A 21,999-nucleotide genomic window follows, 5' to 3' on the forward strand; every position below is an offset into this window, starting at 1 on the left:
TTAAAGATCTCATTAAAGCTGTACACCTGAATTCAGAGCAGTGTCACCCAGTCCAGGTTTTGCTACCAGCTTGATCAGCCCCCAGTGTGTCTAGGCAACAAGCTCAGGTGTGTCTTATTATTAAACTCCTAGTGAAACCAGGAATGGATCAGACTGCTCTGCAGCGGGAGTCTTATTTCCATGATTTTCTATGAGAGGGTGTATAATACATGTGCAATACTTTGTAAAGAAGAGAAGTCGTTGATAGGCTGAAAACTCTGTTTTAATAATTAGCTGCTTAGCTGATTCTGCTTATCCCTACTTCACTGCGCATTGAGGTTGTATTTTAATTGAATTGTATTTGTATTTCAACTGAATTGTATTTGAATTTATCGCTGTCTCTGTCAGGTGTGGCCCAGCTCTTGATATCTCTTGGCTGCAGTGCTGTCTCTGTTTCCTTCTGTTGGCCCCTCTCTGCGTGGCTCTGACGATGCGTGTACCCCCCCTGGGAAGGCCCCTGGGCCTGGGGCCCCCCCTCCTGCTGGCCCTGCTGTGCGTGTGGCCCCCGGGGGCCTGGGCTGGGGACTGCAAAGGGAAGAGGCAGGTTCTGAATGGACCCCCAGGCTACGTGACTGACGGGCCGGGGAATTACTCTGTCAATGGGAACTGCGAGTGGCTGATTGAGGGTGAGTGCGGCCGGATTTAGACAAATAGAAATAGAATCGACAACATGTATCTATCTGTCCATCTATCTATCTATCTGTTTGTTTCCTATCTCTATCTCTATCTATCTGTCTATCTATTTATCTATCTGTCTGTGTCCTATCATCTATCCTATCTAGCTAGCTATCTGTCTATCTGTGTCCTATCATCCATCCATCTATCTTTCTGTCTATCTATCTGTGTGTCTATCTATCTGTCTATATATCTATCTGTGTGTTTGTCTGTCTCTATCTCTCTGTGTATCTTATCTATCTGTGTATCTATGTCTATCTATCTATTTGTTTATGTATTTAGAGTACAGGCTAGAGACTAGTATCTTCATCAGAGTTATTGCAAATAGGAGAGACTGAGTCGATTAGATCAGTGTTTCAGCTAATGCCTTTGTCCTTCTCCCCTCTCCCCCTCTCCCCCTCTCCCCCCCCCCAGCAGCAGGTACGGCATCGTGCTGTCCTTCACCTACATGGAGACGGAGTGCACCTACGACTACCTGTTTGTTTACGACGGCGACTCGTACGACAGCCCCCTGCTGGCCAGTCTGAGCGGCAGCACCCTGCCTGAGCTCATCGAGGCCAAGTCTGGAAAGGTCCGAGTCACGCTGGGACGAGCACGGGATCAAATATCGGGGACCCTGACCCTGACTGACACTTTATAATATGCATGAGGCTGCTCCTTCCTACTTTGGAAATCATTGTGGGGGTGGGGTGGGGCTTATGGAATGTTTCCATAAGCATTTTGCATGTATTTAGAGCCATTTAGAGATGTAATATCCACTGACTCCTGTTGCATATTTTCCTGTTTTCTTTAGACTGTGCAGAACAGCGACCAACACAAACTCTCCCCTCTCCCCCTCTCTGTATAGATGCTGCTGCACCTGTTCAGCGATGCTAACTATAACCTGTCTGGGTTCAACGCCTCCTTCTCGTTTTCGCTGTGCCCGCGGGACTGCTCCGGGCACGGGGTGTGCAGTCCGGATTCGGGCCGCTGTGACTGCTTGCCGGGCTGGGCAGGGGAGGGGTGCAGCCTGCCTGCCTGCGGGGCCAACTGCAGCCTGCACGGGACCTGCGACCAGGTGAGACTGCAGGCAGACACCCTCCTCTCTTTCTCCTCTCTCTTCTCTCTAGCAGTCTCTCCAGTGTCAGTGACTTTGGCTTTGTAGAGCAGAGCTGTGATCTCTCTCTCTCTCTCTCTAGCAGTCCGGCCGGTGTCGGTGTGACTCTGGCTTCCTAGCGCAGAGCTGTGATCTCTCTCTGAATGATAACCAGGGCGCGGGGAGCTGGTACACGGTGAGTTCAGGAGACAGCACCTTCTCGCCTCGCACTGCGGCTGCCGGAGTCTTCATCAACACCACCAACGCACTCTACGTCTTCGGAGGTGAGTCTGACACCGTTAGAGCCACGCGGACCGGTCATTCGACTGTCCGGACCGAGCTCTCCACTGAAACAAAGGCGCTGACCATCAGGTGCGGGTCACTGGTGTGGATCAGGGCAGATTCAGAGTGAAACGGGGGAAGAAACAGCTGTGTGGGTTTGTGATGATCGCTGTTTTATTTATTATTAATAGTCGTTTAGCAGACGATTTTATCCAAAGCGACTTTCAGAGACTAAGGGAGCTAACTCTGCTTCATCGTCAACTGCTGCTGCTGCTGCAGAGTCGCTTCCAGTGGGGCCTCTGTTTTGGCGTCTCATCCGGTTTGACTTGGTCGTGTTTCTGTGTCGCAGGTTTCGATTTGAACCAGGCCCTGGGAGATCTGGTCACGTACAACTTCACTTCCAACCGCTGGGAGGAGAGAGCCCGTGGGCCGGTAAGAGACCATTAACACCACTACCAGCAAAACCAGTGCCGTTTAAGCAGACCAGCATTTGGGCTCTAGTGCCTTCATCAGTGTTATTGAAACTAGAAGAGAGTAAGTCAAGCAGACCAGTAATGCCTCAGCTTCTTGTCTGTCTGTGTTTCTGTCTGATTAAATATGTGTCTCTTTGTCTGTGTGTCTGTCTCTTTCCGTCTCCAGGCTGCCAGGCACTCCCACACAGCGGTTCAGTGGGCGGGGACCATGGTGATATTCGGAGGGCAGCTCTCTGATGGCTCATTGGCTGGCGACGTCTGGCAGTACAGCCCCATGGCAGACTCCTGGAGCCAGCTGAGCCAATCTGAGTCCCCCGGGGCCCCCAGGCTGGCCAATCACGCGTCAGCAGTGGTGGATGAGCACCTCTACGTGTTCGGAGGTGAGCGCGAGTGTTGCGCCCCGCCTAGTGGCCGGGAGGAGAAATTGCTAAATTAAACTGATGAGTTTACTGTAGCTTGACTGTGATCTCATCTCCTCTGATCTCTTTCATTTTGCAAGTGAACCGATAGAGATCAGAGGAGGGCGTCAGTGAGGGAGTGCGTAAGTGTGTATTGACCCTCTGTGTCTCTCTCTCTCTCCTTTCCTCTCCCAGGTCGCAGTGTGGAAGACCTCTTCTCCTCTGAGCTGTACCGGTTCTCTCTGCTCTCTCCTCACTGGGAGAGGGTCCAGCCGGCGGGGGGGAAGGCTCCTGCAGCCGCCGGGCACTCCATGGTGTTCTACCCCCCCTCCCGGACCCTGCTGGTGTACGGTGGGCACCGGCCATCAACCGCCAGGTCAGAGACAGTTTAAATATTAGTAGGTTGTGTTTTGTTTGTGCATAATAATAATAATAATAATAATATAATTATTATTAATATACAGAAGGTGTGTCGATCATTATAATTGTGTTTTATATATAATAATGATAACCAGGTTCAGCGTGCGTGTGAACACCACGGATTCCTTCCACGTGGATCAGCGCTACTGGACCACGTTCCGATCGCGATACCCGACCAGCGGACCGCGAGAGAGAGCCTTCCACTCGGCCACTGTGATCGGGGACTACATGGTGGTGTACGGTGAGAGAGGGAGGAGGGGAGAGGAGCAGGCATGGCAATCAGACTCCTATTGCACAGCAGTGTCTCCCAGTCCAGGTTTTACCACCAGCTTGATCAGCCCCCAGTGTGTCTAGCTAACAAGCTCAGGTGTGTCTTATTATTAAACTCCTAGTGAAACCAGGAATGGATCCAACCGCTGTGCAACGGGAGTCTTATTCCCATCCATGCACTGGGAAAGTGTGCAGTGGCGTACGGCAGGGGGGCGGGAGAGTCTTTGTTGCTGGTCTCCCTGTGCTGTCAGATTGCATGCTGGTGAACGGCTGCCCCGGTGCTCACCGCCCCCCCTCTGTCACCCCCCGCAGGTGGGAACGTGCACATCCACTACCACGAGGAGAAGTGCTATGACGAGGAGATCATCTTCTATCACCTGGGCTGCCATCAGTGGAGCTCCGCCGACGAGCTGACCAGGATGCTGCTGCAGAGCCGTGAGGGTGAGAGGGGGCGCTGTGCGTGTGTCAGGCAGTGAGTGTGTGGGCTGGAGTGTGTGTGTGCGTGTGTGTTTCTCTATCTCTCTGACTGTCTGTGTCACTGTTGGTCTGTGTGTGTCTCTGACTCTTTGTTTGTCTGTGTGTGTGTGTGTGTGTGTGTATGTGTGTGTGTGTTTGTCGGTCTGTTTTTATATAATTTTCTTTCTGTCTTTCGTTTCCTCTCCCCCTCTCAGGTCGCGAGTCCCGCAGAGCTGGGAGTGGCCGCTACGCCCACGTGGCAGCCCTGACCAATGAGAACGTGCTGCTGGTCGCCGGCGGTTACAGCGGCACTCCGCGGGGCGACCTGGTCGCGTACAAGGTTCCGATCTTCGTGCAGCAGATCCTCGTGCAAAATGTAAGAACGTGCGGGCGAAGGGCAGCGCGCCGTGTGTGTGTGTGTGTGTGTGTGTGTATAATGATTATATAATTAGAAGCTTGTCCCAGTTGACTCCCATTAGATTCTGGTATTCCAGGGATAGAAATCAGACTCCTATCGCACTGCAGTGTCACCCAGTCCAGGTTTTACTACTAGCTTGATCAGCCCCCAGTGTGTCTAGCTAACAAGCTCAGGCATGTCTTTTAAACTCCCAGTGAAACCAGGACTGGGTCAAACCTCTCTTCAGTGTTGTTTCACTGTGGTGATAGTGAGTAGGATTGACTGTTCTGTTAAAATCACTCCTTGTTCAGGTGTACTCAGTGACCCCTACCCTCTCCCAGTCTCGCTTGCTGGTTCAGTGTGTGCGCGGGGGGGGGGGGGGGGGGGGGGGGGGGGGTGTTAGTCTGTTTGTCAGACAACAGGCCCCTTGTCACCCTGACAACAAGCCTGTACTAACCTGCCCTTCATGGCTTACTGCTCCTTCATTCAGTCAACCATTTAAAGAAGCGCTGACCATCTTTCGAACCCATTGTCTTGCCTCTTATTAGCTTTATTAACATGCCCCCTGCCCCTGTGCACTGACCCAGCCTCTCTCTCTCTCTCGTGCAGCACCAGTTGGATTACTGCTCCATGTATTCTGAGGAGAGCTCCTGTTCCAGGAACCCTGAGTGCAGCTGGTGTGGGGGGGGCTGCAGATCCTACCAGCGCGACAGTGGCGTGAGTCTCTCGGTCTCTCTGTGTGTCTCTCTCCTCTCTCTCTCTCTCTTTATTCTTCTACTTTGTGCACATCATTATTTTTCCTTTTTTTTTTTTTTTTTTTTTTTTTGTAATAATAAATAGCTGAACTGCAGGTTTCTGTCTCTCCATGCCAGCCATGCTCTCCCCCTGTCTTGTCAGTATAATATATCCAGTCTGACCTGCAGTGTGTCCTCCTGTCCACAGTGTGGCAGTGCAGGCTGCCTGGGTCTGGCTCGCTTCCTGTCTGACTGCCAGTCCTGTTTGGTGTTCAGCGGGCGCTCAGACTCCCTGCCCCAGGCTCCCGGGGAATTCGGCTGGTGCGTCCAGAACGAGACTTGCATGCCTGTGACAGGTGAGTGTGAGTGTGTGTGTGTGTGTGTGTTTGTGTGTATCTCTGTCTCTCTCCCTCCCTGACTGTGTCCCCGTGTCTCTCCCTGTGTGTTTCAGAGTCCTCATCCTGTCGTGTGGATCAGATCTCCAGAGCGTACGGATGGTGGGGAGAGAAGACTCGCTTCATCACCTCGCTGGAGGACTGCCAGAGAGACAACCGTGCCCCCGGCATCCACCTGCTCACCTTCCAAAACCCGCGCAACGACTCGCAGCCCGACAAGGTCAGGACCACGGACAATCGGACCCCTTTTTGCAGTCCCTCCTCTCCCCTGTCTCTCTGCGACTCTGAGCAGGCTCTCTAATCTCTCCCCCCTCTCCACCTCTTCTCTCTAACCTCTCTCTCTCTCTCTCTCTCTTTCTCTCTTTCTCTCTGTCTTCCCAGGTGTCTATCGTGCGCAGCACCTCCATCACTCTGAACCCCTCCACTGAGATGGACGTGACTCTGGCCTTCAAGGGCTTCATCCACCCGCTGTGGAGCAGCCCTGGCCCGGGGGACGTGGTGTCGGTGTGGGCCCGGGTCCAGAGGCTGTATGTGGCAGCGCGGATCGGCAAGGGCCCCAACACTGTGGAGCCGGTGAGGGAAACCCCAGTGCACTACATTGTCAATACTGGTATAATACAGTATAATAATTCATTATACCTGTTATTGGATTGTCTCAGCCAGTGAGGTTCCCAGTCTGCGGAGCTGGGTCACTGGGAAATTGACGCCTATGATAATAATGATTAGTAATCTCCTCTCCCGTGTCTCCTCTCTCCTCTTCAGTCGGAGGAGCTGGGTCGCTGGGCAGTGCAGCAGGATAAGATGAGTCTGCGTCTGGAGCGTTCTGGGGGGGAGCAGTTGTTCCAGAACCTGGAGCGCGGGAACAAGTACGCCGTGCAGATCGAGGGGTACCTGAACAACTCGGGGAACGGGCAGACGAGCGAGCTGACCCTGACCTGGAACAGGACCGGGGTGCCGGGGGGCAGCGTGAGTGCACCCTGAACCTTGTACAGAGCACACTGCACCTTACACACTGCACCCTACACACTGTACACTGCACCCTGCACCCTACAGACTGCACCCTGCACCCTACACACTGCACCCTGCACACTGTACACTGCACCCTGCACCCTACAGACTGCACCCTGCACCCTACACACAGCACACTGCCCCATACACACTGCACCCTACACACTGCATCCTGCAGCCTACACCCTGCACCCTGCACACTGCCCCATGTACACTGCACCCTGCACCCTGCCTGTGTTTTATGATTTTTAATTTTGTCTCTGTTGCAGGAGATCTCGTTCTTGTTCCTGGAACCCTTCCTCTCCGGCTCCTGCTCTCGTTACCCCTCCTGCCTTGCCTGCCTGGCAGACCAGGCCTGCGGCTGGTGCTCCCAGAGCAGCTCCTGCCTGCCGCGCGTTGACCCGGTGCACAGCAGCACCACCCAGTGTGCGGGAGGGGAAATGCAGCTCATCCTGACACCTGGAAACTGTGTGCTGTGCGATGAGTACAGGGACTGTGGCTCCTGTAGCACGGTGAGAGCAGGAGAGGAGAGTGTGTGTGTGAGTGAGAGTGAGAGAGGACTACAGGGACTCTGAATGCAGCACAGAGAGGAGACTCTCACTGACAGGCTGGTGTTGTGTTTTGTATTTTGTCCTTCTGCAGGACCCGTACTGCGAGTGGCAGATCAGCGGCAACAAGAAGGGAGATTTCCTGTGCAGCCGGAGGGGTCGAGTGGAGGGGTCAATCCGAAACGCAGAGAGCTGCCCCAAACAGTGCAACCAGTGAGACACTAGATCAGTGCACAGGACCAGGGAGAGACTAGACCAGTACACAGGGCCAGGGAGAGACTAGACCAGTGCACAGGACCAGGGAGGGACTAGACCAGGGAGAGACTAGACCAGTGCACAGGACCAGGGAGAGACTAGACCAGTGCACAGGACCAGGGAGAGACTAGACCAGTGCACAGGACCAGGGAGAGACTAGACCAGTGCACAGGACCAGGGAGGGACTAGACCAGTGCACAGGACCAGGGAGGGACTAGACCAGGGAGAGACTAGACCAGTGCACAGGACCAGGGAGAGACTAGACCTCGGAGAGACTAAATACACTGTCATTGCAACCAGTAATAGAGTAACACTGCTCTCTGTCTCTCTCCCCGTCTATCTCAGACGCAGGTCCTGTGGGGAGTGCCTCTCTAACTCCAGTCAGTGTGCGTGGTGTCAGTCTGCTCAGAGCTGCTTCTTCTTCGCCGCGTATCTCACCAAGTTCCCCTTCGGAGAGTGCAGGGACTGGTACGACAGGTGAGCTTTAAGACGGGGCCAACCGCCTGCTCAAGCGAGCCAAGCAGACCAGCGTTTGGGCTCTAGTGCCTTCATCGGTGTTTTAACCCTGTCTCCTCCCTCTCTCAGCGTGCACTCGGCGCCTCAGTGTCTGGATTGCTCTCGGCACGCTTCCTGTCAGGACTGCCTGCAGAACTTCGAGTGTGGCTGGTGTGGAAACCAGGACAACCCCACTGTCGGCAGGTGAGGGAGGCGCTATTCACACTGTCGCACACTGCTATCGGCAGGTGAGGGAGGCGCTATTCACACTGTCGCACACTGCTATCGGCAGGTGAGGGAGGCGCTATTCACACTGTCGCACACTGCTATCGGCAGGTGAGGGAGGCGCTATTCACAGGGAAGAGAAGTTCTATTCTCACTCGCGTCCTGCTGTCGGCTCTCTCTCCTCCCCCCTCTCTCCTCCTCTCCTCTCCTCTCCTCCCTCCTCCTCTCCCCAGGTGTCTGCACGGTGGTTACTCCGGGCTGCGTGACCCAGCTGGCTTCCCGAATTGCTCCGCGGCAGTGTCTGCGTCGCACCCCTCCCTGCCCCCCTGGGAGCCGGCGCTCTGGTCCTACCGCAGCTGCCCGGACGTGGACGAGTGCCGGCTGGGGCTCCACGCCTGCCACCCCTCCGCCTCCTGCCACAACACCCCGGATTCCTACCAGTGCCACTGCCACCGCGGCTACACCGGGGACGGGGTTCAGCATTGTAACCGCACGTGAGTGAGGGAGGGGGAGAGCTTCATCCGAATAATCAGATGATCTGTTCGTGCAGCTCTAGTGTAGAGCTTTGTGTAACCTCCTCTCTCCCCTCTCCGCTCCTCTCCTCTCTCAGCTGCTATAACGAGTGTGTGCACGGGCAGTGCAGTGGGCCCCCGGACTATCTGTGCCAGTGTGAGCTGGGCTGGACCTCCAACAGCAGCGCGGTGGAGCAGAGCGGAGTGGAGTGTGAGCTGGACTGCGGCTGCAACTTCCACAGCACCTGCGAGACTGGACTGGGGGTCTGCGACCACTGCCAAGGTGAGTGTGTTTGTGTGTGTGTCTCTCTGTCTGTGTGTGTGTGTGTGTGTGTGTGTGTCTCTCTGTCTGTGTGTGTGTGAGTGTGTGTGTGTGTGTGTGAGAACATTCTTATTAACGCACACAAAGCTGCGGTCTTCTGTCATTATACTTACGTGTGTGTTTCACAAATTAATTTATATTCAAGAGAGACAGTGTGAACTGAACAGATTAACTTGCATCTCTCTTCTCCTCTCTTGCCCATCTCCTCTCTCCTCTCTTCTCTCTCCCCCTCCCCTCTCAGACTGGACGCAGGGGGAGCGGTGTGAGCTGTGCCGGCCCGGCAGTTTCGGCAGTGCTGTGGAGCGGGGGGGCTGCTCCCAGTGTGCCTGCAACGGTCACGGAGTGGAGGAACTGGGATTCTGCGAGGGGAGCGGGGGCGTGTGCTATTGCGGAGACGCCACCGAGGGGCAGCACTGCGAGAAGTGTGTGACCGGACACTATGGGGACCCCCGGTGAGAGAGACCCCCCGGCGAGGGGGCGAGACTGCGTGTGTCTCTTTCCTCTTTCTCCTCCCTAGTTGTGTGTGACTGTGAGACTCCTTCCTCTCTCTCTCTCAGGAATAACGGTACCTGTTACCTGGAGTGTGGGGGGCGCGTGTTCCTCCCCAATGTGACCTCCATGGCGCTGGGCTCTGCGAGGGGGCTGGGGGTCTCCGAGAGGGGGCTGTCTTACTGCCTGTGGGTCCTGTCAGCCTCCAGCCACCTGCAGCCCTGCTCTGGAGAGAGCCAGTGCCCCAGCATGAGCCTGACGATCCAGCCAGATATCAACACAAACTGCACTGTGAGTGTGTGACTGAAACTAGAAGAGAGCGAGTCAAGCAGACCAGCATTTGGGCTCTAGTGCCTTCATCAGTGTTATTGAAACTAGAAGAGAGCGAGTCAAGCAGACCAGCATTTGGGCTCTAGTGCCTTCATCAGTGTTATTGAAACTAGAAGAGACCGAGTCAAGCAGACCAGCGTTTGGGCTCCATTCTAATGCCTCTCTCTCTCTCTCTCTCTCTCTCTCTCTCTCTCTCTCTCTCTCTCTCTCTCTCTCTCTCTCTCTCCCCCTCTCTCTCAGAGTAACTATGTCTATGTGTTTGATGGGCTCCCAGAGTTCCTCAGTGACGGGGTGCTGCGCTCCGACCGCAACCTGATTGGTGCATTCTGTGGGACGGGCTGGAAGGAGCCAATCACAGTGGCTGCTGCCTCAGGTAACCTAGCAACCCAAATAAACAGTTTCATTGAAAAAACAACAACAAAAGAATTGTATTAAGTTGGCAAAATAAACATACCAGTTTTAACATCTGTGTGTCCCTCTCAACCACTCTCTCCCCCCTCCACTCCCCCCCCCCCCCCCCCTCCCCTCCCTCTCTAGTCCCGACCACGCGGTGTATTTCGAGGTGAACATGACTGACAGCCCCTGGCCGCTCTCCCCTGTGGGGTTCAACGCCTCCCTGCGTGTGCGGCGCTGTGCCCCCCCGGGCTGCCCCCCAGCTCAGCGCTGCAGGGAGGGGGGGTGTGTGTGTGTGAGTGGCTTTGCCGGCCCTGACTGCTCCCTGGAGGTGTGTCCTGGGGAGTGTGGGGAGAGCCAGGGACGAGGAGCCTGCAACACAGTGAGTATCACAGAGCCTGTGTGTCAGAGTCTGGGAGTATGCGTGTGTGTGTGGTCCTGTGTGTTCCTGTGTGTTAGTAACCCTGTCTCCTCTCGCTCTCACGCACCCTGTCTGTGTTTCAGAGTCTGGGGGGGGGTGTGTGTGTGTTCCTGTGTGTTAGTAACCCTGTGTCTCTGTGTGTGTTCCTGTGTGCTAGTAACCCTGTCTCCTCTCTCTCTCTCTGTGTTTCAGAGTCTGGGGGGGTGTGTTTGCTCAGAGGGCTTCGCTGGGTCGGACTGCTCTCTTCCAGTGAACTCCTCCAAGATGGTCTGGGAGACGCTGATAGACCCACAGCGCACCACGGTGAGGCACGCTGCCGTCACGGCACTGCAGGAAAGTCCTGCTTCACCCTGCGCTTCTACCTTTCATTAACTGGAGATCAAGTTTATTCTTCTCTCCTTCCCTTTTATCATTGTCTTCTCTCTCTCTCTCACTGTTTCTCTCCTTGTCTCTCCTTTTCTCTCGCTTTCAGAACCAGGCTCACCGGTTCCTGCAGAGGTTCGCTCATTCTCTGGTCGAAGGGCCCGACTCCACGCTGTGGCTCTTTGGGGGCTTGTCTCTGCGGGAGGGCATTCTGGGAAATGTCTACAGGTAGGGAGGACTGGGACTCTCCTTTCATCCAGAAAACCTCTGTGTGTGTGTGTGTCAATGTTTATAGTAAACTAATCTCTCTCTCTCTCTCTCTCAGGTACTCGATCTCCGATCGTCGCTGGACTCAGATGCTCACCAGCACAGCTGACGGCGGCCCCGGCCCCGCCCCTCGCTACTTCCACGCGGCCGCCTTCGTGGCCAATCAGAACGCCATGTTCGTGACGGGCGGGCTCACGCAGGGGGGCGTGGCCTCAGACATGTGGAGCCTCAACTTGGTGACACTGCAGTGGAGACAAGAGAATGTAAGAGAGAGGGGAAGGAGGGGTGGATAGGGAAAGAGGGGGGGAATGAGAGGGAGTGGGATGGATAGGGAGGCAGGGAGGAATGAGAGAGAGTCAAGGGGGAGGGAGTGGGAGAGCAGGGATACTGAGACATTGGGTGACCCCCCCCCCCCCCCCTCCTCCCGCCTCTTCCCTCTCCTATTTGGTACAGTCTCTCCTGCTCCCCCCGGTGGCAGGTCACACCCTGACAGTGCTTCGTGGCCGCTCCCTGCTGCTGATTGGCGGGTACTCCCCTGAGCACGGGTTCAACAACAAGCTGCTGGAGTTCAACCTGGAGACTGGGAACTGGACCGTGGGGCTGCAGACTGGGACGCCCCCTACTGGTAAGACAGCAGCAACTACACCCTTGAAGACCTTCTAATTACAATAGAAATTAGTTATTACACTGTTCCAAGTGCAACCAGTCGCTAACTACCGCTCAGTCTCCTGGTAATACAACCTGGAGTGAGGGAGACTGCTGTGCAATAGCTGTGTTATTGCCATCCCTTCTGATCTCTGAATTAAGTTGTATTGGTCTCTTATAGAAAATCATAGGGATATTTTCTGTGTGGACTCGAACAATGGATGTGCTGGGGGCTGGTAGTAAAACCTGGAGTGGGTGACTAGTTTCCGCCCCTGATGAAGTGGGCGGGCGTGTCCGCTCGGCACTGTGTAACGTTTCCAGGAGTGAGGAGGTGACGGGAGAACCTGGCTTCATCCTCCTGAGTGAATTCACCACAGAGGCTCTCCGCGGAGGTTCTGTTTTATAACCGCTGCCTCGCTGTCCGCGCAGGTCTGTACGGTCACTCTGCCGTGTACCACGAGGGCACGGACGCGCTGTTCCTGTTCGGAGGCTATCGCTTCCACGTGGGATCCGTGGCTCCATCTGCTGAGCTCTACAGCCTCTTCCACCCCAACCTGACCTGGAGCCTGCTCTCCCCCTCGCAGGGCAAGAAGGTAATGTACCCTGCACACTGCATCCTGCACACTATACACTGCATCCTGCAACCTGCACACTGCATCCTGCACACTATACACTGCGCACTATACACTGCACCTTGCACACTATACACTGCAACCTGCACACTGAACTCTGCACACTATACACTGCATCCTGCACACTACACACTGTACTCTACACACTGCACCCTGTACCCTACACACACCCCCTTAATAAACAGTGTAATCCTAGCTGTGTTTCTGTATTGTATAGTACCCTTTCTCCCTCCTCTCTCTTAGCCGCTGTCTCGTTTCCTCCACGTGGCGGCTCTCTTCCGTGACACCATGGTGATCGTGGGGGGGCGCACTGAGCAGGAAGAGTTCAGCAACACAGTGTTGCTGTACCAGATCAACTGCAACACCTGGGTGCAGCCCAGCCAGCCAGGTACTGAGACACACAGAGACGCACTGACACAGTGCTGCTGTACCAGATCAACTGCAACACCTGGGTGCAGCCCAGCCAGCCAGGTACTGAGACACACAGAGACACACTGACACAGTGCTGCTGTACCAGATCAACTGCAACACCTGGGTGCAGCCCATCAAAGCAGGTGCGTTGTCCACGATGCACACACACAGACACACCGAGACGCATCTAAACAAGAACCACAGCAAAGATAATCCCATGATATTTGGTTCTTGTGCAGTGCTGTTCTTGACCCTCTCCCTCTCTCCTCTCAGAGTCCTGGCAGGGCATGCCTCTTGACCCCTCTGTCTCTCCCGCCATGGCTGTGGCGGGGGGGCGCCTCTTCCTGTGCGGAGGGTTCAACGGGGTCGCGCTGGGGCGCATGCTGACCCTCACCCTGCCCTCGGACCCCTGCCTGGTCCTGGCCACAGCCAGCTCCTGCAACCAGAGCAGTGGGAGCTGTGTATGGTGCAGAGAGAGCTGCGTGTCAGCAGACACGGCCGACCGGTGAGTCTGTACAACTACACAGCTATACAACTACACAACTACATACCTATACAGCTATACAACTACACAGCTATACAACTACACAACTACATACCTACACAGCTGTACAACTACACAGCTACACAACTACACAGATATACAACTACACTACACAACTACTCCCTCCTCTGCGTGTGTCACTGTGTGTATTAACTCTCTCTCTAGATTGGGGTGCAGTACAGGGCAGTCTCAGTGTCTCCCCGCGCCTCGCTCTCCGGATGAGTGCCGCAGATTGCGCACCTGCAGTGAGTGTCTCGCCCGACACCCCAAAACCACAAGCCTGCCCTCCACACAGGTGAGCACCCCCAAAGCCAACAGGCCTGAGAAAACAGAGACAGCTCGGAGCAACCCTTAAATAAATCTTCTCCGTTTTTTGGTCTGGTGAAGCATAGGGAAGCATTGTAAAGCACAGAGAGGTCTGGTAAAGCATAGGGAAGCATTGTAAAGCACAGAGAGGTCTGGTAAAGCATAGGGAAGCATTGTAAAGCACAGAGAGGTCTGGTAAAGCATAGGGAAGCATTGTAAAGCACAGAGAGGTCTGGTAAAGTATAGGGAAGCATTGTAAAGCACAGAGGTCTGGTGAACCATAGGGAAGCATTGTAAAGCACAGAGAGGTCTGGTAAAGCATAGGGAAGCATTGTAAAGCACAGAGAGGTCTGGTAAAGCATAGGGAAGCATTGTAAAGCACAGAGAGGTCTGGTAAAGCATAGGGAAGCATTGTAAAGCACAGAGAGGTCTGGTAAAGTAGTTTCATAAACAGGCACAGCAGGTAAACTGTTAAGTGCGCAGGGGTAAACACAGAGGGGTAAACTTTTTTTAAGGGTAGTATTGAAGGTTATTGTTGGTTCTCCTCAGTTTTGTATTGATAGTTATCTGTGTTGTATTCCTTGATATTCTCAGTCTCTGTGTGTGCTAATCTCTGTTAATTTCTCTGGCTATCTCTGCTAATCTCTGCTAATCTCTCTGGCTGTCTCTGCTAATATCTGCTAATCTGCCATGGTTATTACCCCCTCAGCTGGTTCAGCAGTGCAAGTGGTGCACTAACTGCCCCGAGGGGGCCTGCATCGGCCGGGAGGGGAGCTGCACCTTGGAGAACGACTGCCGCATCAACCAGCGCGAGATCTTCACAGCGGGCAACTGCTCGGAGATCAACTGCGAGGCCTCTGACTGCCCCAAGTGCACTGCGTCGGGCAAGTGCATGTGGACACGGCAGTTCAAACGCACGGGTGAGAGAGGCGGGGCTGGGGAGGGGAGAGGCTGCCATCAGTGTTACTGAAACTAGAAGAGACCGAGTCAAGCAGACCAGTGTTTGTTATATCTCTTCCTCCCTCCCTCCCTCCTCTCTAGGGGAGACCCGTCGTATCCTCAGTGTGACCCCCTCCCATGACTGGACGTGTTTCAGCCACTCCCTGCTCAACATGTCTCCAATGCCGGTGGAGTCCTCGCCCCCCCGGCCCTGCCCCACCCCCTGCCACCAGCACAGCTCCTGCAGGGAGTGCTTGGGCTCCAAGGGGGCTGACGGGGGCTGGAGGCGCTGCCTGTGGAGCCTGTCTCTCAGCCAGGTAACGAGCAGACCCTGTCCCCTGCCTGCCTTCTATCTCCCTCTCCTTCTCATACACTCTCCCCATTTTATAGTGAAATGCAAACTGACGCTCCCCTCTTATCTCACAACAAGTCGCTCTCTCTCTCCCTCTGTCTGTCTCTCTCTGTGCTTCAGACCCTCCTGTATTGGTTATTGATCAGTCTCTGTCTCTGAGCCCCTCCTGTATTGATCAGCCTCTCTCTCTCTGTGTGTCAGCCCCTCCTGAATGGATTGATTTATTGAATATTGATCAGTGTCTCTCTCTCTCTCTCTGTCAGTGTGTCAGTCCCTCATACCTCCCCCTGCTTTGCGTGGCTGGCCGCTGTGGCCGGGTGCTCAATGGATCGGAGAGCTGTTCCCCAGAGTGCTCCCGGCTCCAGCAGTGCTCCTCCTGCATTCGCCAGCCCAGCTGCGGCTGGTGCGCTGCGCGGGGGCTCAACGGGGCGGGGCAGTGCCTGCAGGGGGGGCTGGGGGGAGCCCAGCAGGGTAGGTAACACGTCTGTCTGCGTGTCTGAGGATTTGTCAGTGTTGTTTAGTGCACTGCTGATTCTGCCTCTCCTCTCCTCTCCTCTCCTCTCCTCTCCAGGTGAGAGTGGGGGTACCTGCACAGAGTCTAACGGGACCTGGGCCTTTCTGTCCTGCCCTCCCGAGAACGAGTGTCTGAATGGACACCACGACTGCAACGCCACGCAGAACTGCAACGACAAACTCCAGGGCTACGAGTGTCCCTGCAAGAGCGGGTACACGCTGCACAAGTGAGTCTGTGTGTCTGTCTGTCTGACAAACCCCAGTGTGTGACAGAGCTGTGTGAATGGCTCCTTTATTGATTATTGATCAGTCCCTCTCGCTCTCAGTGTGACAGGGCAGTGTAAGCCAGTGTGTGCGCAGGGCTGTGTGAATGGCACCTGCGTGGAGCCCAATCGATGCCAGTGCCACTTCGGCTACGTGGGCGAGAACTGCTCCGTGGAGTGCCACTGCAACAAGCACAGCAACTGTGCCAACGTGACTGCCCAGGACTCCTGCCTGCAGTGCTTCAACAACACCATGGTAGGAGCAGGGCGCGCCGCGGTTCATATCGCACTGCGCTTCATATCGCACTGCGCTTCATATACAGTGTGTTTCATATCGCGCTGCGTTTCATATACCATGTTTCGTATCGCGCTGCGTTTCATACACTGTGTTTCATGTCGCGCTGGGTTTCATATACCGTGTTTCATATCTCGCTGCATTTATTCATATCGCGCTGCATTTATTCATATCGCACTGCGTTTCATATACCGTGTTTCATATCGCGCTGCGTTTCATACACTGTGTTTCATGTCGCGCTGGGTTTCATATCGCTCTGCTGTTGTTTTCACCCCGGCCTGCAGGGGGATTACTGTGAGAAGTGCCGGCCTCTCTTCGTGGGCTCGGCTGTGAAGGGAGGGGCCTGCAAGCCCTGCAGGGAGCATTGCCGTGGCAACAGCGACATCTGCATCACCCACGAGGAGAACAAGAGAGCCGCGAGAGAACCGGACAAATACCCCCTGGAGCCAGACCTGGTGAGAGGGAGAGGGGGTTATGATAGGGTGTGGGGTTGGGGCTTCACTCTCGTCTGTGTTTCAGATCCCCAGCTGGGTGGGTTTGGGTTAGGGTTCAGGGTTGGGATGGGGTGGGGGTAGGGGTTGGGCTGGGGGTTCACTCTCTCCTGTGTTTCAGATCCCCAGCTGGGTGGGGGAAGGCCCTCGTGAGGACAATGTGATCTGTGTGAACTGCCAGAACAGCAGCTCTGGAGAGAAGTGTGAGAGCTGCCTGCCGGGGTACTTCCTGCTGGAGGGCAAGTGCAGCAAGTGAGTGAGAGTTGGGCCAGTCGCAGTCACTGTCACTATCACTAACACAATCACTAGCACAATCACCGTCACTATTACAATCACTAACACTATCACTCACTATTACTATCACTAACACTATTACAATCACCATCACTATTACTATCACTAACACAATCACTAACACTATTACAATCACTATTACAATCACTAACACTATCACTATTACAATCACTAACACTATTACAATCACTAACACAATCACTAACACTATCACTCACTATTACTATCACTAAGACTATTACAATCACCGTCACTAACACAATCACTAACACTATTACAATCACTAACACGATCACTAACACTATTACAATCACTAACACAATCACCGTCACTAACACAATCACTAACATTATTACAATCACTAACACAATCACCGTCACTAACACAATCACTAACATTATTACAATCACTAACACTATCACTAACACAATCACTAACACTATCACTCACTATTACAATCACTATTACAATCACTAACACAATCACTGGCAGTCACTGTCACTATTACAATCACTATTACTATTACAATCAGTCACAGTCACAATCACTAACACAATCACAGTCACTATCACTATCAGTTACAATCACTATCACGATTACTATTACAATCAGTCACAATCACTAACACAATCACAGTCACTATCACTGTTAGTTACAGTCACTATCACAATGTTATTATCTTGAGTTACAACAATTGTAGTTACAGTGATGCTGCAGTAAATACAATTACAGTTACCCTACCCCCCCCCTCCCCGCCCGCGCCGCTCCCCTTTCTCCAGGTGTAAGTGTAATGGTCATGCTGACACGTGTGAGGTGGATGGCACAGGCTGCCCCTGCCAGAACAACACGGAGACCCTGCCCTGTCTGTCCCAGCAGAGCGACGGGAGCAAGAGGAACTGCTACGAGCTGCAGGTGAGGGAGGAGGGAGGAGTGAGGAGGGAGGAGGGAGGAGTGGGGGGGGGGGGGGGGACAGCTACAAACAACAGCTAGGCAGGGAGGGGTCAGGAGAGCCATGAAGTGTTTTATGGTAGAAAAATGTCTCCACGTAGGATTTTTAAAAGGTGTTCTCTCCCTTTCATCTCCCCTAATACCCCCCCTCCTCTCTTTCTCCCTCCCCTGACAGTGTGCCAAGTGCAAGGACTCCTTCAATGGGAGCCCGGTGGACGGGCGGCAATGCTACCGGCAGTTCAACGTGGAGCAGGAGTTCTGCTTCGACCCCACGTCCCAGAGCAACTGCTACCACGAGCCCAACCTGAAGAGCCTGCCGCGGGGCCGCACCGTCTTCTTCGCGGCCCAGCCGAAGTTCACCAACGTGGACATCCGCGTCACCATCGACGTGACCTTCGGGGGGGTGGAGCTCTACGTGTCCAACTCCCCGGACACCTTCGTGGTCGACGTGGACAAAAAGACGGGCGTCCACTCCGTGCACATCAGCACGTCCACAGAGCCTTCTCCGATCAGAGGAGGAGGAGGGGGGGGAGGAGGGGCCAGCACCCCTGCCAGAGACGCCAATGCCAGCTCCATCAGCGGACAACCCCTGCAGCAGCCCTCCTCGCTGGCCAGGGTGAGAGAGCTGCGGGCCTCGGGCCTGATCACCTACATCACAGTGGACTCCCAGAACACTGTGCTCGTCGTGCGCGGGGTGACGGACCGGGTTGTGATCACCTACCCCCATGAGGTCCACACCCTGAAGTCCAGCCGCTTCTACATCGCTTTGCTGGGGACCGGGGGGGCGGCGGGTTCTGGCGAGTCCCAGGGAGTGCTGTTCCTCCGGCAGGACCAGGCCCACATCGACCTATTTGTTTTCTTCTCCGTGTTCTTCTCCTGCTTCTTCCTCTTCCTGTCGGTCTGCGTCTTGCTCTGGAAGGTCAAGCAGTTCCTGGATTTCCGGCAGGAGCAGCAGCGCCACCTGCAGGAGATGACCAAGATGGCGTCCAGGCCGTTCGCCAAGCTCAGCGTCTACTTGGAACCCGAGCAGCAGCAGCAGCGGCCCCCTTCCTCCTCCTCCTCCTCCTCTTCCTCCTCCTCTCACCTCCTCCTGCTTCAGCAGCAGGGTGGGGGAGGGAGCGCAGGGGGCCACTTGGTCTATCTGCCTGCCAGAGCTCAAGGAGGGAAAGGGGGGCTTGGAGGAGGAGGAGGAGGCGGGATTGGGGGTAACAAAGGCAAACCCTCTTCCTATCAGAAACAAGAAGCTCTACGGCAGTACCACCATAATCATCACCATAGCAACCCCCACAGCAGCAGCTACCAGCAGTTCTGCCGCTCCGACCCCTTCCTCTCCCAGCTCATGGGCTTCTCCTACCCCAGCTTCAAGGTGGGCCCCATCACCCTGGAGCCCACCGACGACGGGATGGCGGGCGTGGCCACCGTGCTGCTGCAGCTACCAGGGGGGGCGCTGGCCCCCAACAGGGCCTGCCTGGGCTCGGCCCTGGTCACCCTGAGACACAACCTGCAGGAGTACTGCGGGGCCACCTCGAGCCACGGGGCCACGCACGCCAGGAAGAGGCTCCTGAGCCACGAGAATCTCACCACCATGTCCATGTAGAGAGAGCAGTGGCTTCCCTCGTTCTCCCTCCTCTGACCCTGTATTTGGGGGATGTTTTGTATCCGTTTTCAGTAAAGTTCTCCACCCAGAGCCCTGAGGGAGTTCATTATCTCAATGTTTTTGTTTTTCTTTATGAAGTGTTACCTGTTCAACGAAACCTGAACAAATTTTTTTTTTAGTGCTTGTAGCTAATTCTGTAAATCTTTATTTTATTGCATTCTGCTTTTAACCCTGACTATCCTTCGGTTGAGCCAACAGCTTTAACCCTGTCAATCCTGGCGAGACCTCACGCCCCCCTCTTACACACTGAGTGGGGGATACGCTGCTTGTGAAGTAGACTCCTGATTGGAACTCTGACTGGGAATACTCAGCTTGTGAAATAGACTCCTGATTGGCGTGCCAAGTTATAAACGCAGGCTCTCTGAGTGGATAATAATGTGGGTGGGAGCAATCTGCTTGTGGAAAATAAAGACTTTTGATTGGACAGTAGGGGGTGGGGGAGTAGCTGCTCCTGCCTAAGGAAGGCTGATGATTGGACAGTAGTGATTGGGAGGTCAGCTGCATGGCTTTCACACAACTTCAGAACAGAAACTGAACTAAACTGGCTGCTTTAGTGATCAGGAAGGATCTGCCAAGACTCTGCTGTTGTTTTTTTGTCTATTTCTACATACTGTATACAAAGAACTAGAGCTCCCATCACCCCTTGCTGTTAGCGAGGCATGCTGGGAGCTGTAGTTCTTATTCTGGGTGCAGAACAGATAGCAAACTTTTTTTTTTTTGTTTACTCCGCGTGGCACTCGGAACTTCAAAAGCTGCCAAAAAAATTAAAATAAAAATCATAGCCACCTTCAGAAGAGCGTTTTTAGTTGTAATTTTTTATTTTTTTTATTGTGTTTTTGTATCAAAGGAAAAACCATGAAGGACAGTTTAATGCCTGCTAATGTTAATTTTATTTTTTAAACTGCTTGGTTGTAATTGTAACGCCAGGGGCTAGCTGCTGTGCAGACTGTTCATTCTGCCACTCAAGCGCTCGCACACTGAGAAACACTACTTTTTAATCATGTATCTCTTAGATTGGCACCCCTCTGTCTCTCATGTACTGTATGATAGAACGTGTTTGGAGTTTTAGATGAGACAATAAAAAAAAAAAGGAACTGTGTTCAACTGAAAAGAGAGTCCAGTGTGTGTGTGAATGCAGTGTAACAGTGATTCCCAGTCTTGGAGGGCTGCTCCACTCCTGATCTTTGTTCCAACTCTTACCTGGAACCTCTATTCTGACGACATTTTACCTGTTAATTAAACCCGAACCCCAGTTCTCAATTAGTCAATAGCGCACGTGGACAAAATGTATATCATTTAAAGATTTTGTTTGTTTGTTTGTTTCCAATGTATAATGCCACCAACCACCTACAGTGCTCTCCACTAATGAAAACAGTTAATGTTATAAAAACGTGCTCTATATTTTTTCTCTATGTGTTGGTTTGACGCACTTCTGTCTTTGACGCGCCGCGCACAAGTGTGCTTTATTAACTAAGGGGCGATCGTTGCAATGTTCCCTCCAGTCAAAATCCAGAGAGAAGTCATTAGTAACGCTGTTATTAACATATCTTTAAAAAACAAACCAAAAAAAAACTAATCATTTTACACCAAGATTACTGTCTCTGCTAGGTAAAAATAGCCGCGCCCCATTAAAATAAACACATAAATAAATTATTAGTATTTATTTAAGCAGGCTTGAGGCACAGAGACTGAACTGCTCCCTCCCTCCCTCACCCCCCCCCTAAGAGAAAGGGTGCTCCCTGCAGTCCAGGGCAGGCTTGAGGCACAGAGACTGAACTGCCCCCTCCTTCACCCCCCTAAGAGAAAGGGTGCTCCCTCCAGTCCAGGGCAGGCTTGAGGCACGGAGACTGAACTGCCCCTTCCCTCACCCCCCTAAGAGAAAGGGTGCTCCCTCCAGTCCAGGGCAGGCTTGAGGCACGGAGACTGAACTGCCCCTTCCCTCACCCCCCTAAGAGAAAGGGTGCTCCCTCCAGTCCAGGGCAGGCTTGAGGCACGGAGACAGAACTGCACCCCTCCCTCCGTCCCTCACCCCCCTAAGAGAAAGGGTGCTCCCTCCAGTCCAGGGCAGGCTTGAGGCAGGCTTGAGGCACGGAGACAGAACTGCACCCTCCCTCTCCAGTCCTCCTAAGAACTGCACCCTCCCTCACCCCCTCCTAAGAGACTGGGGGCTCCCGTACAGAATTATTGCAAAGTGTGTTGTACCCCCCACCCGCTAGATGGCAGCTCTAGCTTCCAGCACGCTTTGATCAGCCCTCCCGACCCCTGCATGTTGACCTTCATAGCACCAGCCCTGCTCTACAACCTACCCACCCTTGCAAAAAAAAAAAAAAAAAAAAAAAAAAAAAAACCCCCACAGAATCCCTGACACGACCAATCACAAAGACCCTTCTCCCATTCACAAAGACCCTTCTCCCAATCAAAACCCTCCGTCCCGCCGCAGCGCCGCGGGCCACCAATCACACGGCGG

General features: G+C 53.9%; 1 protein-coding gene across 1 annotated transcript in view; it reads left to right on the top strand.

Annotated features, from left to right (window-relative positions):
- Window positions 1-20,323, top strand: part of megf8 (multiple EGF-like-domains 8) — a 21,484-nt gene extending 1,161 nt beyond the window's left edge. The window contains exons 2-43 of the mRNA XM_041225699.1: window positions 388-665; window positions 1,122-1,285; window positions 1,562-1,771; window positions 1,893-2,073; window positions 2,421-2,503; window positions 2,711-2,924; window positions 3,138-3,318; window positions 3,458-3,603; window positions 3,945-4,073; window positions 4,304-4,464; window positions 5,095-5,202; window positions 5,428-5,575; window positions 5,671-5,834; window positions 5,996-6,187; window positions 6,377-6,580; window positions 6,892-7,134; window positions 7,265-7,383; window positions 7,771-7,902; window positions 8,011-8,124; window positions 8,379-8,639; window positions 8,756-8,940; window positions 9,221-9,431; window positions 9,537-9,759; window positions 10,039-10,226; window positions 10,336-10,573; window positions 10,805-10,915; window positions 11,085-11,203; window positions 11,301-11,505; window positions 11,696-11,867; window positions 12,317-12,480; window positions 12,763-12,907; window positions 13,204-13,435; window positions 13,640-13,769; window positions 14,490-14,700; window positions 14,822-15,036; window positions 15,335-15,542; window positions 15,643-15,811; window positions 15,911-16,103; window positions 16,427-16,597; window positions 16,755-16,885; window positions 17,707-17,839; window positions 18,051-20,323. Coding sequence (XP_041081633.1) covers window positions 470-665; window positions 1,122-1,285; window positions 1,562-1,771; window positions 1,893-2,073; window positions 2,421-2,503; window positions 2,711-2,924; window positions 3,138-3,318; window positions 3,458-3,603; window positions 3,945-4,073; window positions 4,304-4,464; window positions 5,095-5,202; window positions 5,428-5,575; window positions 5,671-5,834; window positions 5,996-6,187; window positions 6,377-6,580; window positions 6,892-7,134; window positions 7,265-7,383; window positions 7,771-7,902; window positions 8,011-8,124; window positions 8,379-8,639; window positions 8,756-8,940; window positions 9,221-9,431; window positions 9,537-9,759; window positions 10,039-10,226; window positions 10,336-10,573; window positions 10,805-10,915; window positions 11,085-11,203; window positions 11,301-11,505; window positions 11,696-11,867; window positions 12,317-12,480; window positions 12,763-12,907; window positions 13,204-13,435; window positions 13,640-13,769; window positions 14,490-14,700; window positions 14,822-15,036; window positions 15,335-15,542; window positions 15,643-15,811; window positions 15,911-16,103; window positions 16,427-16,597; window positions 16,755-16,885; window positions 17,707-17,839; window positions 18,051-19,472 — 8,526 coding nt within the window. The 5' untranslated portion in view covers window positions 388-469 and the 3' untranslated portion in view covers window positions 19,473-20,323. The remainder of the gene's footprint in view (window positions 1-387; window positions 666-1,121; window positions 1,286-1,561; window positions 1,772-1,892; window positions 2,074-2,420; window positions 2,504-2,710; window positions 2,925-3,137; window positions 3,319-3,457; window positions 3,604-3,944; window positions 4,074-4,303; window positions 4,465-5,094; window positions 5,203-5,427; window positions 5,576-5,670; window positions 5,835-5,995; window positions 6,188-6,376; window positions 6,581-6,891; window positions 7,135-7,264; window positions 7,384-7,770; window positions 7,903-8,010; window positions 8,125-8,378; window positions 8,640-8,755; window positions 8,941-9,220; window positions 9,432-9,536; window positions 9,760-10,038; window positions 10,227-10,335; window positions 10,574-10,804; window positions 10,916-11,084; window positions 11,204-11,300; window positions 11,506-11,695; window positions 11,868-12,316; window positions 12,481-12,762; window positions 12,908-13,203; window positions 13,436-13,639; window positions 13,770-14,489; window positions 14,701-14,821; window positions 15,037-15,334; window positions 15,543-15,642; window positions 15,812-15,910; window positions 16,104-16,426; window positions 16,598-16,754; window positions 16,886-17,706; window positions 17,840-18,050) is intronic.
- Window positions 20,324-21,999: the final 1,676 nt, after the last annotated feature.

Source organism: Polyodon spathula, chromosome 24 (assembly GCF_017654505.1).
Source record: "Polyodon spathula isolate WHYD16114869_AA chromosome 24, ASM1765450v1, whole genome shotgun sequence".
Lineage (NCBI taxonomy): Eukaryota > Metazoa > Chordata > Actinopteri > Acipenseriformes > Polyodontidae > Polyodon > Polyodon spathula.